This window comes from Crocodylus siamensis, chromosome 5 (genome assembly GCF_052110815.1).
Source record: "Crocodylus siamensis isolate JL-2025a chromosome 5, ASM5211081v1, whole genome shotgun sequence".
NCBI lineage: Eukaryota > Metazoa > Chordata > Crocodylia > Crocodylidae > Crocodylus > Crocodylus siamensis.
Genome location: NC_143399.1, coordinates 148,200,192 through 148,217,188, shown reverse-complemented (window position 1 = coordinate 148,217,188; position 16,997 = coordinate 148,200,192). Strand labels below are relative to the sequence as shown.

The 16,997-nt window shown below is 43.6% G+C and overlaps 1 protein-coding gene and 1 pseudogene across 4 annotated transcripts in view; one reads left to right on the top strand and one right to left on the bottom strand.

Annotated features, from left to right (window-relative positions):
- Window positions 1–16,982, top strand: part of GALNT15 (polypeptide N-acetylgalactosaminyltransferase 15) — a 36,824-nt gene extending 19,842 nt beyond the window's left edge. Inside the window, exons 5-11 of one of the 4 annotated variants that reach the window (XR_016442239.1) lie at window positions 1,354–1,471; window positions 3,923–4,117; window positions 6,535–6,666; window positions 7,732–7,833; window positions 12,361–12,501; window positions 13,351–13,522; window positions 15,220–15,288. Coding sequence is in view for 2 of the 4 variants with exons in the window: in XM_090046598.1 (XP_089902724.1) it covers window positions 1,354–1,471; window positions 3,923–4,117; window positions 6,535–6,666; window positions 7,732–7,833; window positions 12,361–12,501; window positions 15,220–15,366 (835 nt within the window). In the remaining 2 variants the exon portion in view is untranslated. Of the gene's footprint in view, window positions 1–1,353; window positions 1,472–3,922; window positions 4,118–6,534; window positions 6,667–7,731; window positions 7,834–12,360; window positions 12,502–13,350; window positions 13,523–15,219 lie in introns of all 4 variants that reach the window. The other 3 variants (XR_016442240.1, XM_090046599.1, XM_090046598.1) reach the window with 3 other exon arrangements.
- LOC149864717 (U2 spliceosomal RNA) lies at window positions 3,063–3,230 on the bottom strand (annotated as a pseudogene).
- Window positions 16,983–16,997: the final 15 nt, after the last annotated feature.

Sequence of the window (16,997 nt, the reverse complement as noted above, 5' to 3'; positions counted from 1 at the left end):
CCCCCTACTTTCTCTCGTAACAATCCTCAGTTTCAGTGTCAATAGTCCTCTCCACTGTATATGTGAGCAATTGGATCACATGATCAATAAGAGAAATAAAAAGTTGGTTTGCATGCCTTGACATGGAAGACGTGGTTCTACAGGGGGGATTCAAATGGGGGCAGTGACTTGATGGAGTAGCTCGGGAATAAGATTTCACATGGAGTGGAAGAACATGTAGAAGTTGCTGGGGAAGGACAGCAGAGGAAGCCCATGGAGTGACAGAAATTTGCCAGGGAGCAGTCAGTGGCACAGGAACAAGAGGAGAAGAGCAGAATGCTGTGTTGAACCTGGGCAGGGGAGTAGCAGCACAGAGTTTACAATAGCAAAAGAGGCGCAGACTGGGCAAAAATAGAGTGAGGAAGTTCAGCAACAGCATCAGTGACACAAGTAAGGGGTGAGCAGGGAGATAGAGAGGGACTGAGAGCATTATAGACACTAATAAACAGGAGGTCACAGAGGGCTGAGGAACCCTGGAAGGAGAGGCAGTGAAGGAGGAGAGGAAGTCAGCTTTTGAGAGATCCAAGCAGGGTTTGAATTATGAAGGAGCTCACAGAGGCTAAGCCCCACATAAGAAATGAGAGCCCCCTCCCCCACCCCACATAAGATTTGAAAATCATAACCTGGGGGGTCTCTGAATTTGTTAGGGCATTGTGATGGGCAGCCCTTTTTTTTTTTTGCAGCCCCCCCAAGATTAAAAGTGTAATTTGAACCCAGGATCCAAGGAGCAGCAGTCTTCAGTGAATTAGCAGTTTGGCCGATACAATATTGAGTGCATCCCAATTTCTCAGCACTGACTGCAAGCTAAAGGACTTCTATGTGGGAAGACTGAGACAGGATGCGAAAACAGAGAGTATGCTGGGAACACAAGGGTCAGAGAGAAGAAAGACACCTCTTCTCTGCAAGCCTTTACATAACAGTTTTTTTACCAGGGTGTTCTACCAATGGAAATGTCTGTGCACTGTTTTGGCCACCTTCCGTGAAAGTAAACAGGCATCATATACATTTGTTAATTAAATAAACTGTGCTAGGAGTAGGAAATACCCTAAGCCCCATCTCTCCCAACAGGAAAATGATTCATTATAAAGCCTCAAAACCTGCAACTGCTCAGTGACTGCCAAGCAATGCACAGGCACGTGCAGATACAAATGCCTTATGAGTACAATTGCAGTTTTAAAACTCCCCCAACCCTACCCAGCAGCAACAACACAGGTTCATGCATCATTTTTAACGGACAAGAGTGAATCTCATCCTCTATTTATCTCATTATATTAAACCATATCAAGATTCACTGTTAAACTGTGCTCTTTCTAGAAGTCCTGTGGTACCAGGTGGAGTTGTGGCAATGGACCGACATTACTTCCGGAATATTGGAGCTTATGATTCTGACATGACCCTATGGGGGGCAGAAAACCTAGAATTATCTATAAGGGTAAGAGTGAAATGTCAACAAGTGTATCTATTGTGTGCGTGTGTGTTTTAAGAGCACAGAATCTAAAGGCCCATAAGCAACTATGAAAAATAACAGCTATCTATAAAAGCACATGTGGTGCCCAGAAATTTCTCCTTTCAAAAGTATTCTACCTCCAAAGTTCCTTGATCCAGTAGAATCAAGTGACAACATCCAGAAATGCTAAGAAAGAAGCATTACCTCATTAAAACAAAACCACATTGCCTATCATGGCCTGCCTATGTAAGTACATACATTTGGGGAGGTTAAATTGAGTTCAAAATGGCCACCAAATTTAAACCTGGCTCATCCCAGTGCTGGCCTTACACTTACAGACCCAGTCTCAGTGACCAGCAATCAGTCTAACCCTGCAAGAGAAAAGAAGTTCTATGCACATAAACTGATCTAAAAATTGCAGAAACTGCTTTAAGAGAAACCTGAATTGATGTAGTCAGAATCATTTGATTTAGGTCAAACTGGTGCGTGGAACTTCTTTCCACTTCCGCTGCACAGCTCCAGGGCTGGGAAAACCCAGCCTGGGCTGAAAAAGTCTCAGGACTGCTCTTTTCACCCTGCTTCCCCCCCACCGGAATATTTTTTGCCCCCTCCCACCCGATTAGCCAGCCATCTCAACCCTCATCCCACAAGCTGCTCTGGGTGCAGCCACTTCTTTTAGCAAGTAAGTCTCAGCAGGGAGGGGCCAGAAGGGATGGGGCTATAGGCTCACTTATGCGGAGACATCCCACCCCACACCATCCACCAGTCGTGCCTGTCCCCTTTGTCCCTTGTGAGATGTGTCTTCCCCTCTACCCAACCTGCGGGCTGCACCTGCACGCCCACACCTCATGGGTTGTGCCTGTACCCCCCACCCCACCTGTGGGTCGCATCTGCCCCCCCTCAACTCCACCTGTGGGTCACTCCTGCCCCATCCAGCCCTTGCAGGTCATGCCTTCCCTCCTTACCCCACCTATGGGTTGTGCCTGTCCCCTCTTACCTCACTTACAGGTTGTGCCTGCCCTCTCCACCCCTTGTGGATTGTGCCAGCCCTCCCACCCCATTTGCAGGTCATGCCTTCCCCCCTACCTCATGTGGGTCATGTCTGTGCCAAATCCCACACACAGGTTGTGTCTGCCCCCCCAACCCCACCCACAGGTTGTGCCTCCCCCTCCATCCTCCAAAGGACCCTCAATCCCTTCCAGCCTGCTAGACCCCCAACTCCCTGACTAGCGCCCCTCCCCACTCTCATCCTGACTTACCTGCTATCAGACAGCCATTTTGAATCAATTTAACTTCACCCTAATGCTGCCGAATGCCTGTATTTAGCCCCTGAGGACAGGACAGAGATTTTACCACCTTCTGAAAGTTGCTAAACTTCCCTCTACATACACTTCAGCAAAAGCAGCATATTTATTTATTTCTTCAAGAATAGAAATGTCAATACTTCAAGCTGTTCCTATTAAACAAGGTCCTGGATACTGAATATCTCCCATGAGAAAGTTCTGAAGACTGTAAGACACGAATACTATAGACTCTATTATGGCTCAGGGAAACAGAAAAAGAAATCCTTTTTTTTTTTTTTTGCACCGGTCCTGGAAGCACTGGAATACCAGGTCAATGCATGGAGTGGATGGAGCACGCTCCGGTTCCACCACCCAACACCAAAAAGAATCTGCTCAATATAGACCTCCTGTGGAGGACATATCAGCGGGCCAAAAGCCCCACATGAGCGGAATGCAGGGAGAGGCGAACTTTGTGCTAAATTCAGTGCTAATGTAAGTGAATGCATTGAGTTTTGTGGCAGCCTCTCCATTTACACCAGCATTATAATATGGTCAGTTAGCAGCAACAGACCACAGGTGAGACCATAGGTGCTCAAGTGCATATCCATATGCAAGTGCCACATACTAGTTATTCAACTGCAGCCCGAAGCATCCCAAACACTGCTTTTGAGCACAAATGTCATAGCCTAACTTGTCTGTATGTTCTCCTTCCTTTGCAGTCTTCACAGATGTACTGGGAGAGCAGACTTCTTTCTCCTTCTCTTTCATATTAACATGGCTGTTAGATAAAGTAAATTGATAAGGGCTTTTGGTAATAATTTTCTATATACCCTTTACATTTGCTCACACTGTTGCTTAAGAATACTGTTCCTGTCCTGCTGCTAAACCAGATAAAATATTGGAGCAAAAAGGAAAAAGGATTGGAGAAAAAGAAATTTGCTTTTGTAGGATGCGCATAAACTGAGCACTGGAGCTTGGGATAGATATCTAGATTTTTAGCAACTTGCCAGAATAATGTTTTACTGATTTCAGTGACTACTTAACTTTTTTGCACTAAGTTACTTATACCTTGCGCTCAGTGCTGCTGAAAGTGATTAATTATTTAGAAGATAAATGATGCTAAAACCAATTTCTGTCTTTATCTGTACTGCAGGCCTGGCTCTGTGGTGGTTCTGTAGAAATCCTTCCGTGCTCACGAGTGGGGCATGTCTATCGAAATCACATCCCACCTGCATTTCCCTATGAAGAAGTCATGATGAGGAACAAAATCCGAATAGCAGAGACTTGGCTGGGTTCTTTTAGAGAGAACTTCTACAAGCATAACACACTGGCATCCTTAATCAGCAAGGTAAAGGCATAAATGATGGCTCATCTCTCAGTAAGGGAGAGAAAAGAAAATCCTTCTTGTGACTGAGAAGGAGAGGGAAGAACAGTTGTGAGTTTTTCTTTTTAGCAGATTCCTGCTGCTTTGTTAGAAGCCCATGTATCATATTTACATTTCCAGTGTTTTGTCAGCAGAGAAATAGACACAGAATACATCAGGATTAGGAAAGCAATCACTGAGATATAATGTTCACAGTAAAGTTGACTCCCTGCTTAGTTCATGGATGTCCAGAAACAGCTGCAAATAAACTCACAAGACTACGGTGAAGCACACAGGAAGGTAACAGAAAAGTCAGGATATAAAAAATACAGACATCCCAACCAACCAATACAAGTTAGATTTTCATTAGAAGAATCAGCCTTAAAAAATAATTAAATACTTGCTAGAGAGGGTCACATTAGCTAAAGTATCAGAATTCAATGTTCTTCCCAGACTGGTTCAGTCTGCACTAGAACCACAGTTTAGTTGGGGACAGATTGAATACAACAGTGGGATTGAACTAGATCATATATATAATCTTATATTTTAGGGGGTTTGCAATCTAAGCTGCACCATTGTTGACAATACTGCTGCTAGGCCTATTTCTTTGGCTCCAATAACTTTTATTATATCAGAAACATTCTCCTGTCACTCCTTAATCAAATGTCTGATGACAATATGAGAGGTAAGCAGGGTATGAGTAAGCACTATCTACATTTCCCCACAGTTTTTGCACTGGTGTTCAGTCCTAATCGGGTATCTCCCAGTTATTGCAGTCCTGAGCATCATGTGAACACTCTCCACCAGGATTCTCCCATGAACCTGAGACCCGAACATTTTATTTCACTCTGATTCTCACTTGTCAACAGAGTCGTTGCTTCTTTTCCCTGTAACAGGAGTTAAACCCCATTGCTCAGACTTTCCTTTCATTAAGTCCCATGCAGGTTCCCTGATTCAAAGATGCTGCAGCAGTGCAAACAGAGAGGAAAATGTGATTTCAGGTCCCCAAAGATGAATGGCCGCTTCCTTAAACCATTTAACATAATCAACTGAAGGTGCTTTTTGTTAGCTTGGTCCTAACTTTACCTTGAACTAATAAACTCTCCGGCCTTCAATATTGCTGGCTATTTGCTGAAAGTACCTGAATCTTTGCCATAAAGTTGATTCTGTGCAGGATACTGAAATTATATACTATGAAGCACCCTCAACTATGCTATTTTTATACTATTTATACTCAATCTACCATAACCCAGAACGTCCCTTTCCTTGTTACATTCCTTCTATATCCCATGCTCTCATGCCAATGCAGCATGATGTAGTTTAATAGATATAGGCACTAAACAGTTTGAAGCACTACCAATTACTTGCAGTCATCATGATACACTTACTATTCAGGGTTTTGTTGTGCTAAAAGGATGAACAGGGCCACCTGCTGGCCACTGAAAAATCTCGATGGCATTGACTTGGTGATAAAAAACTGAACCCCAGTTTAGATGTATACTTTTTTTCATGGTCTGAATTGTTTTGTGCTTGGTATATCTACAGTGTGAACATAACTATGGATTAATAAAGCTCCATATTTTCATTTTTATCCTGTTGGGGTTTTTTTGTTGTTTAATTCAATGTAAAAGTGAAAGGAGTTTCATCTCAGATGATTTGGATGTCCTGCATCCAGCACCAAATGTCAACTGTCATTAACAAGACACAATGATATTTGATGACATCAGCTTTTTAGGTCCCAGTAAATTTAAGCAGGGCAGTTCATTTTTACAAAACCCTCAGATTAATTGTACACTCATCTTGTTTTTATGGCTTATTGGAATTTGCTCAAATTATGGGCCTGAGAGAAGCTGATTCTTTTCAGTTAGTCAATAGTTGTTGCATTGAGACCAGGGCCAACACTGATGAAGCAAATCCACTATGAGAAACAGCTACAGTTGAGATTAGCTGTCACATGAGTTGTAGCTCTCAGAAGGAATGAAATGGAGCTGCTGGATCTGCCAGAGCCTAGATATGTAACTGTTCCACACATTGCAAAGCCATGGCTTTTTTTTCTCTCTCCTCTAAAATTTTGAAATGGGATTGAGTAGAGGGTGATGTATGTTCATGTTACAAACTTGAATGTAAAAAAATACCAATTTTGCAAGAAAATTCACTTGGCTTTGGAATAAAGACCTTAATTCCCACACCAAGTCATCTCTGCAAAATATTTATTTTCCCTGTATCACTAAACTAACTGCTACTGTGGAATAAATTTACAGGAGGGAGTCACCATGTGAGAGACATGTATTAATTGCAACATGCAGTGTATATGGATTGTCAGAACTGAGCCTCTCTGGTTAGTCTCTCTCTTCTAGCTTTGTTCAATATCTTTTCCCTTGTCCTTTGCTTTCTCATTTGAGGTGGAGAAACCAGACTGCAATGAGAGCCTTCAGCTGCAAAAGAGGTTGGGCTGTAGAGATTTTCACTGGTTTATATTAAATGTGTACCCTGAACTTCACTTGCCAAAGGACAGACCAAAATTCTCTGGCAAGGTAGGAGGAAGTTTATTATTATTAATAATTGTGGTACTGTATTTGTTAGAAAACCCACTGCACCTGGCACTACACAAGCATATGATAAAACCAACGTTGCCCTGAAGATCTTAATAACATATTTACTAGCATACCGCACACACCTTCCTTCTCCACAATCAGTCCTCCCAAACTGGAGGTGCATGTATTAAGCGAGGAAGCTGATTTTTCTTTGCTAGAATAGAAGCAGGGACACTGTACTAAAATGACTGAATCAGCAGGCAGCATAGGTGAAGTCCAGTGCTAAACCTCTTTCAGCTGCTGGTGAGGCAGTAGCTTTTGGCTGAAGAGCCACCGAGCTGCTGTATGCAGTATGTTGATGAGGTCTGTGGTATAGAAAGAACTCGTCATTACTTACAGGAACCAGTTACAGTAAAGAAGTAACAGTTTTCCTAGTGCCCTTGCCAGGGGCTAGGACGTAGCCTTGTTGTTGTTTCCAAAGAACAAGGCGTGTGTCTTATTTGGGGGCATTTGGTATGTGAGAAAATATGGTATCTAGGCAACACCAACTAAAAATTGGAGAGGAAAAAAAAACATCAGGGTGAAATAAAGTCGGGCTCCCAATCAGGAATTGAACCCAGACCTCCCAAGTACCTGTTCAGTGCCCTGTTCATAAAATCATGCTTCCTCCAACCAAGCAAACATTTTAGAGGTTTAGAAGGAATACAAAAACTTACCACAAAACTCTTCATCTAGTCAAAACCTAGTTTAAAAAATGTTTTGACACAAAAAATTCAGTGAGGCCTAGTAATTCTAAACCAGAAGTGAATGTCTCTAATCTTACTAAATATCATTAGATCAAACTGATCTCTGGTGTAACTCCACCTGCATCAAGGTTCCAGTTGGCCCTGTGTGCCAAGAATGTTTGATTGTGTCTATAAGAGAAAGAATTCTTATTGCTAATTTGTAAATTAAAACTTACAAAGAGGTAATAAAAAGACTGCAATCCTATAAAAGTAAATTGAAAGATATTTTATTTTTAACTGATAGATAGTACTTTATATCAGTATAAATATTTATTCACAGCTGCACAATACTGGTATTGGCTTCTGTGCAGATTACAGATCCAGAGGGGGTGTATCAGAAGGTCCTGTTGAACTGTCTCCTTGTACTGATGCTACTAACCAGGTATTGCTTATTTAAAATATATGTAAGGCCAAGATTTAGGATGGTATTTAAACTTTTTAAGTATGGGAGGAGTCCTACTGACTTTAATGGGAGTGTTTGTGCACTTTCAGTATGTGCTTATGCTTAAAGCGTATGTGCCTTCTTGATTCAAGAACTAAATGCTAAAGAGCTGAATTGCTATCACAGTACATCTTGTTGATTGTGTCACAGTTGTCTTTCCCATTTGGGAATCAGCTTTTCTCGCTGGATACCATTAAACTCTTGAGGTTCACCATACTACTGTTCTGTGATATTTGCTTGAACAGTATTTGTTTATCCTGTATGGATAATCAGATATAGAGCCAGGAATGAGAAATGGAAGTAAATGGGTTAAAAAAATACTGCAGCATGCTTTATTACTGCAAATGGTAAATGTCAAGATTTTAATGGTCCCCATGATTCCTCCCGTCTTCAAGCTTTCAAAATGAAGCATAAAAATTACATTTTAGGTATACTAAATGAAATATTTATTTAGCACACTCCTTTACAGTACTATAATTCAAAATAAATTACAATGCTGTGTTAAAATATTCATTCATTCAAGTGACTTATGACTAAGTGATCTTTGTTTAGTGCAAATACAAGCAACACCGTAACTACTTAATACCCTCCTACTCTCCATTCTTTTAAAAAAATTCCCCATAGGTGAATCTAATATGTAAAATATAACATGGTTAACCAACAAGTCAGTTTATTGTCAGTAACAGATGTTTACTATCTGGGTTCCATTTTCACCTCAAATTAGTCATATGTACAATTTAGGGCAGATAGATATTTGGATATATGTTTTATAAATTGGAATGACTGAAAATACGGTGAAATTGTTTTTGTCCAAAATATAGTGCAAAAATAAAAGCCATGTTAGATAATGCTAAAAACCAGGTCTTTACTTTGTCAGAGGTAAATCACAATACTGAGGTCTGGATTAATATTAGACAATTAACCTTCAATGCTACGTGGCTCGTAGATCCAGATTTCCCATTAAAGGTAAGAGAAGTCTGGAATGAACAAATGTAAGACTTGATCTTTACATTGTCCACACAAATATTTTAATCCTGATTGGTTTGCAAAGTTTGCCTCCTGATTCATTCAGAAACAGTTTTTTCATCCCATGAACTTTTAAATCAGGGGTGGGCAAAGTCTGGTCTGCAAGTCGGATCTGGCCAGCAGGGTACTCCATTTCTCAGCAGTCCCTGCCCGCGGAGCTGGGGCCAGCACCAACTGTGCTACCATAGTGTGCGGCTGAGGTTTCTGTGGAGACCAGCCCCAGCAGCACTGGCAGGCAGCAGCGGCACCATCGACGGTGAAGAGCTGTGCTGCAGGTGGGAATGGGGCAGGCTCAGCTGCCACCACCTGTGCAGGGCAGGCAGCAGTGATGGCAGTGGCACTGCTGGGAGGGGTGGCTATGGGGGGCTATGGTGAATTTTGGGGTGGCCATAGCCCCCCCCCTAGTTTTGCCCCTGCTGGTAGGGTGTGCTGCAGGGCAGGGTGCTACTTCGGAGCTGGGCTGGGATCTTGTGGCAGTAACACTGTGGTCCAAAGCCAGAGCAGAACCACGATCTGCAGCCTGCATGCCCAAGGCAGGGATGTGCAGGCAGTAGATCATGGCTCTGCCTCAGCTCCAGACCATACTGTCACCACTGCAAGATCCCACCCTGGCCCTGGAGCAGCCCTGTGCCCTGTCAGCAGTGCTGGGGCCAGTCTCCATGGAAATCCTGGCCCTGCTATCATAGTCTGGCTGCTCCTGGGGTCTCCATGGAAACTGGCCCCAGCCACACAGGCAGGCACTGCTAAGAATTTGAGTCTGGCAACTGGCCTGGATCTGCCATTTTTCCCACCCCTGTTTTAAATTAATCTCTTGCTTGAAACTTTCAGACAAAACCTAATTGGAATGAGGCTAATCACTAGCTTTGAGGATAAGGCCTATGAGTTTCAAGGTATTCATAATTATTAAATTCAAATTAAATTAAATAGTATGTGGGGAAGGGAAGGACTAGGATGTTTAGAGCACAAATGCATCCCCTCTACAATAAAACAAACTGATTTCACGAGTTTTATGATAGAATCATAGAAAGTTAGGGTTGGAAATGGACCTCACAAGGTCATATAGTCCAACGCCCTGCTCAAAGCAGGACCATCCACAACTAGATCGTTCCAGCCAAAGCTTTGTCTAGCCAGGTTTTGAAAACCTCCAAGAATGGAGCTTCGACCACCTCTCTGGGTAGCCTGTTCCAGTGTTTTACTACCCTCTTAGTGAGAAAATTATTCCTAATATCTAACCTAAACATTCCCTTGCTGCAACTTGGGACCATTACTCCTTGTTCTGTCATCTGCCACCACTGAGAACAGTCTAGCTCCATCCTCTTTCAAACCTTCCTTCAGGTGATTGAAAGCTACTAAGTCCCCTCTGTCTCCTCTTCTCTAGACTAACTAAGCCTAGTTCCCTCAGTCTTTCCTCATAAGTCTTGTCCCCCAGCCCCTGAACCATTTTTGTTGCCCTCTACTGGACTCTCTCTAATTTGTCCACATTCTTTCTGTAGTGGGGGGCTCAAAACTGAACACAGTACTTAAGATGTGGCCTCACCAGTGCTGAATAGAGGGGAATAATCACTTCCCTTGACTTTCTGGCAACACACCTACCAAGGCAGCCCAGTATGCCATTAGCCTTCATGGCAATAAGGACACATTGCTGGCTTATATTTAGTTTATTGTCCACTGTAATGCCCACGTCCTTTTCTGCAGCGCTGCTGCCCAGCCAGTCAGCCCCCACCTGGTACTTGTGCACAGGATTGTTCCACCTTAAGTGTAGGACTTTGTATTTGTCCTTGTTGAACCTCATGCGATTTCTTTTGGCCCAATCCTCCAATTTGTCTAGGTCACTCTGAATCCTAGCCCTACCCTCCAGTGTATCTACTACTCCCCCCAGCTTGGTGTCATCTGCAAACTTGATGAGGGTGCATGCTATGCAATCTTCTAGGTCATTGATGAAGACATTGAACAAAACCAGCCCCAGGATCTACTCCTGGGGCACTCCACTTGCTACTGGCTGCCAACTAGACAACAAGCCATTGATTACTCAGAGTATCTCTGAGCCCGATACTCCAGCCAGTTTTCTATCCACCTCACAGTCCATTCATCCAGCTCATACTTCCTTAGCTTGCCTGTAAGAATGCTGTGGGAGACCATATCAAAAGCCTTGCTAAAATCAAGGTACACCACATGCACCAGTCTCCCTGCATCCACAGAGCCAGTCATCTCATCACAGAAGACAATCAGGTTGGTCAGGCATGACTTGCCCCTGGTGAATCCATGCTGACTGTTCCTAATTACTTTTTCTCTTCCAAGTGCTTAAAAATCGATTCCTTGAGGATCTGCTCCATGATTTTTCCAGGGACTGAGGTGAGGCTGACTGATCTGTAGTTCCCTGGATCCTCCTTTTTCCCTTTCTTAACTATGGGCACTATGTTTGCCCTTTTCCAATCATCCAGGACTTCTCCTGATCACCATTAGTTTTCAAAGATGATGGTCAATGGCTCTGCAATCACATCAGCCAACTCCCTCAGCACCCTTGGGTACATCCTGTCCAGCCTCATGGACTTGTATATATCCAGCTTTTCTAAATAGTCCCTAACCTGTTCTTTTACCACTGATGGCTGCTCACCTCTCCCCCAAGCTGTGCTGCCTGGTACAGTAGTCTGGGAGCTGACCTTGCCTGTGAAGCTGAGGCAAAAGAGGTATTGAGCACTTGAGCCTTTTCTGCATCTTCTGTCACAAGGTTGCCTCCCTCATTCAGTAAGGGACCCACACTTTCCCTGATCCTCCTCTTGCTACTGACATAATTGTAGAAAGTCTTCTTGTTACCCTTCATATCCCAAGCACATGCTTGTGGTGTCTCCAATTGTGCTTTGGCCTTCCTGACTTTACCCCTGCATGCCTGAGCAATGCTCTTATATTCTTCCCTAATTATTTGTCCAAGTTTCCACTCCTTATAAGCTTCCTGACGTCTGTGGGTTGTTTTGCTCTGCACTGTAGATATATGCACCTGAATCAGTTAGCTTACAGCTAGCTTGCACCTTTCTGCACCTGAATTAGTTAGCTTAAAGTTAGCTTGCATATGTCTGCACAAGCTGCCATCATACCTTTAACCACACTGTTGACTTAAGTTGTGAAAGTCCCTCCACCGAAAGCATATTTTATTTTTAAACAGGAGAAATACTGTGTTTCCCAGAAATGTTATATTCTGGATCTATTTTACATTTCAGTCCACACCTTAAAACCTTTTCTTCTGAAAAAAAATAGTCTTGATGAGGTTGTTATGCAAGAACTACCTGTAAGGAGACTGGTTTGCAAGCTCAAGTTCATTGGGTCTCTGTTATTTTCTTAGTTACTTCATAAACAAAGACAGGAAATTATTTCTGGATCTAGCATCTAAAATGAATTGGAATGTCCTTCAACTTTATTCATGCAAACAAATCCTTCATATTTTAGGACTTTGAATACAGCAGCATGAAGGAAATCCGGTCTGGTTCTGCTCCACAGCTTTGCTTTGGTATCAGACATGACAAAGTGATCTTTCAAAACTGTACAGAAGCAGCAGAAAACAGTCAACAGCACTGGGATGTCCAGGAGGTGGGTAGTGATTTTTTAAAATGAATCTCAGGTAGCTGAAAACAATCTAAAAATTGTGGAGGTGGGGAAGAGAGGAGAAAGGAAGAGAAGGGGATAGAAGCGGGTACCTGAAATTTTCAGTTTTCACTGAATCCCAATTGGAACCAAGATATTCTGATGATATTTGTCCCATTTAAAATAACTATGCAGTACAAATGTAGTTAAGAGTGAGCATGTGTGCACAAGATGTTTACTTCAGAGTAAACTAATTAGCTCTGCAGTAAATATCTTGGTGTCTACATGTGCAAGGCTATTAAGATGGAGCAAACTAAAAAACTCTGCATCAGGATAGTACTTATAAATACAAGTAATATCCTGCTGTGGAGTTTGTTTTTTTTTTAATCTGCAGCCCTGCATATGTAAATACTGACATGGCACACTGGGGAATGAGGGTGCTTCAGTATGGGGACTGCCTGCCAGCTAGCCCTTCACTGGAGCACCCTTGTGTCCTAGCCAATCCCTCTGTAGCATGTTGAACCAAGGGGGAGCAGCTCTGGGTTGGCAGACTGATGCCTAGGGCCTCCTGCCAGGTGAGGCTGCTCCCAGGTGCACATTCAAATGGCATGCCTGTGAGCAATAAACTCCAGAGTTTATTGCTTCACACTAATTGCACATGTAGATGTACCCAGTAAGGAGCAAAGCCAGCATACTCTTAATCCACATGCCCTAGATTTTTGTTGTATAAGCCCAAGCTGTTTCATTTACAGAGCATTCTGGAATACATCAATTAATGGTTACAAAAGTAACTTCTGTAATTCTTCAGGCACAAAAGACCCTTGCAGCAGAGAAAAGTCTGGTTCTGCTTTGCAGGTTGGGAGAGACTTCAGAGGGCCAGATTCTGGGAGCAGATGCAGAAAGTGTGAAGCCCTTCTGCTCTTTGGGAAATTGAGTGCATTTTAAAATTCACCCCATCTTGCAAGATAGATGTCTTTCTTTTTATAGAAACTCAGTATGATTCAGTGGAATTCTTCCTGCAGGACAGGTAAAGTTTAAGGCTCCTGGACGGTACAGGAAATGTCTAGTTACTCCATCATCACTTCAGTCATAGGAGCTGCATCTACATGAGTGAGCACATGCTTCTGGTGTCTCAAAGCAGTTTGAGATGCTGCAAGAGGCATGCCATGAGACCCCAGCTGCACCTGGAAAGCTCAGGCTGGGGTTGCCAGGGAAACCAGCCTGAGCTGCACTGGCAGTGCGTGTGGCAGAGCAGGGAGCTCTTGGGATGGGGTCATCTTGCTCCAGAGTGAAGACAGAGCTGTCATCTGTAACCTGCATTTGCTGGGCAGGGGATTTCAGCTCTGCCTTGACTCCAGACCAGACTGTCACTGCTGCAAGGAGCCAGGGCAGAGCTGCAATCCCCTGCTTGCATGCCCCTGCCCAGAGCATGCAGGCTACAGATTGTGGCTCTGCCCTGGCTCCAAAGCAAGCTGCCCACATCCCAAGTTCCCAGTGGCTCCAGAAGAGCCCCCTGCATTGCTCTGCCACCAGGGCTCAGGCTGGTCTCCATGGCAACCCCAGCCTGAGTTTTCCTTGCAGGTGCAGCTGGAATCTCCATGGTGACTGGCCCAAGCCATGAGGGCAGGGGTTGCTAGGAAATGGAGTCTGGCTGTTGACCAGATCAGCCATTTTGCCCACCCCTGCTCTACCACCTGGACAAAGTGTCTCTATGCCTGCCGAATGGCCCTGCTACTCCAGCACACTGCCTCAGAGTGCTGGAGGAAACAGAAGCAGGGCAAGGCTGGCAGTAGTCAGTCGGACCCAGGGTCTGCCTTGGTAAGCAGGGATGTGGGAACAGGGGGAACTTTGTGGGGTGGGGGGAGGACTGTGAGGGAGAGGTAGGTTCCCCGCCTGCCTCCACCACGGCATAGCCCCCTGCCACCTGCAGCAGCAGCCAGCCCTCAGCACGCTTATGGCCCACTGCAGACAGAAGCCCTGGCGGCACGTGGGGCAGCTTGAGACCCGGGAGCTACATGTGGTGCACAGAGCCAACCCAGTCTGCTGGCATGCACTTTTGATGTGGAGGCAGGAGCTGGCCCAGCCCAATGGTGTGTGGCTCCTGCATACAGTGCTGGGAGCCTTGCGGGGTGGCAGGAGTTGGCCCAATCCTACCCAAAGGTGTATGCCAACGGGCCAGGCTGGCTCCGTGCACCACACATAGTCCCTGGGTCTCAGGTGGCACTGCGCGCTGCTAGGGGCCTCTGCCTGCAGTGGGCAATGACTGACATTGGCTACTGGCTGCTGATGCTGTGGGGGGGTGGGCTGTGCATCATGGGGGGAGGGTGGGGAGGAGACCCACACCTCCACAGTTCCCCTATGAGTCCCCCTACAATCAATCCACAAACCCCATCTACAAACCCTCCCACACCCCTTCCACAACCCCCCCAACCTCCCCCCACTCCCCAGACGCTCCAGGTGCTTTAGAGTGGCTTTCAGAGCCACTCTAATTAAATTGCTCCCTCTTCCCCTTCCCATACCATATGTATAAAGGCCCCTAGAGTTCTTATTGATCTCAGGAGGAATTAAGAGTCCCTATCACCTCTAAGGACCAATCCTAGAGCTTTTTAAGTAATCAATTTTTTTTTTTTAACTCACCATTTTTTAAATTCCCTTTTTAAATCACCAATTTTGAAATTCCCTTTTTTTCTTTCCATTCTTTCTTTTTTTTCTCCCCTCATGCAGAGTGGAATGATCATCCACATCCTTTCTGGTAAATGCATGGAAGCAGTACAGAGTGAACCTGAAGCAAATTTGTTCTTACGTCCATGTAACAAGAGCGCAAATCAGCTGTGGCAATTTGAATGCTCACATGTGCTAGATGAGCGATGACTGACAGGCCTTTATGAAGACTGCCCAAACCTCACTGTCACTTTCATTTGGGATTTCAGACGCATGCACTGCTGCATGAAAAAAAAAAAAGGTTTCACAGGTCTGCTACAGTCTTCAGAGGAAGAAAAGAATACTTTCCTTAGAAAGTCTTGCTAAAATAAATGCAACAGGCACCTTGTTTATCCAGCCCCAACTATAGTTGCCATTTATTCTCTTGAACAAGGAAAAAAAGTACTCTGAGCATCTATAGAGACTCTTCAGCTGAAGGAAGAAGTTTGCCTTTTCAAGAAAACTTGGAAAATTAACTGCTAGGGAATATGTCTTTAACAAAGTCTGTAACTTCTGAGACTACAGGAAGATTAATGTTTGGGAAACTTTTGACATGCTCTCAGAGGAAGTCAGCCTTGTTAGGATGAGAACTTAGCAAAGCTGTAACATGTACTTGACTCATAAAACAAAGTAAGTTTGTATGTATCTAAGCAGTACATGGTGTAAACCATAATTAATATATTCTTTTTAATATACATTTGGTCACTGAGGTTGCAGAGTATGTAAACTGGCATCTATTTGGCCCACTCCTGCTTTCATTAAAAATTCTTATGGACTTAAATGGAAATAGTATAAAGCCTTCTATCTTTGATTCATTGTCTCCTCCTATAACCCAGTCTCAAAAGAAATGGATACATTTACAATTTCCTGCTTCAGTGTTCTTGAAGTTTTAAAAAAAACTCTTTAATAAGTGTTCCACGATTAGACTTTTGGACACTCAACCAAAGCAAAATATTAAGGATTTGTGACGAGAAACACCCCCCCAACCAAAATGAATTTTGAATATTTATTCATGGTATTCTGTTTGGACTGATAAATCTTTGGACTTAATTAATGTACTACAGTTGTAGAAGTCCCAGCTGAAAGCACAACATGAAAGTAAATAGTAGGCCTTTATAGCTACATAAGCAGGACATACAGGCTTTTCCTTCCTTTCCGTCCCCACATGCTGGCTATTTAATAGAGTAAGGATGTTGACATTGTTGATTTTAAAAGAGATACCCTCCATCCCCTTGCTTGCCTTGGGTCTCCCAGTTGACTGTTATAAGTAAGTCATACTTATAATTTTCTTATCAAAGTTCTCTTGCTGGGAGCCTGATCCTGTATTCCCTCTGACTTGTGTACTACTGGAGTTAAGGGAAATTGTTTTTGTAAGCAACATAAACGAGCCCGTTTGTCCATTTGGAGCAATAGTTTGTTCGGAATCTTAAATTAGGAGAGAAGTCAAGTAGTGCAAATATCTTTGAATCCTTCCAAAACTGGAGGGGTAAACTTGGCAGGAAGGAGAAGTAATTGTGGGATGGAGTCTTGGGTAACCATTGACTTTCCCTCATATTGGCTCCATAGGAGAATTCCAATAAAAATCAATCCTACCCTTCATATCTTCATTGAGGAAGCAGGGTATTTCTAAGGAAACCTAGTTTGTTGATGATTCTTTTTAAGAGGCAGACAGAAAAATTACTTTTACTGGTACTTAGAGAAGACTGACTTTTCAGTATAGCTTTGACCCAAACTGAAAGGAACAGAAGGTTCTGTTCAGAAAATACCAGGTATTATACTTTAGAAGATCCTAGATACAAGTT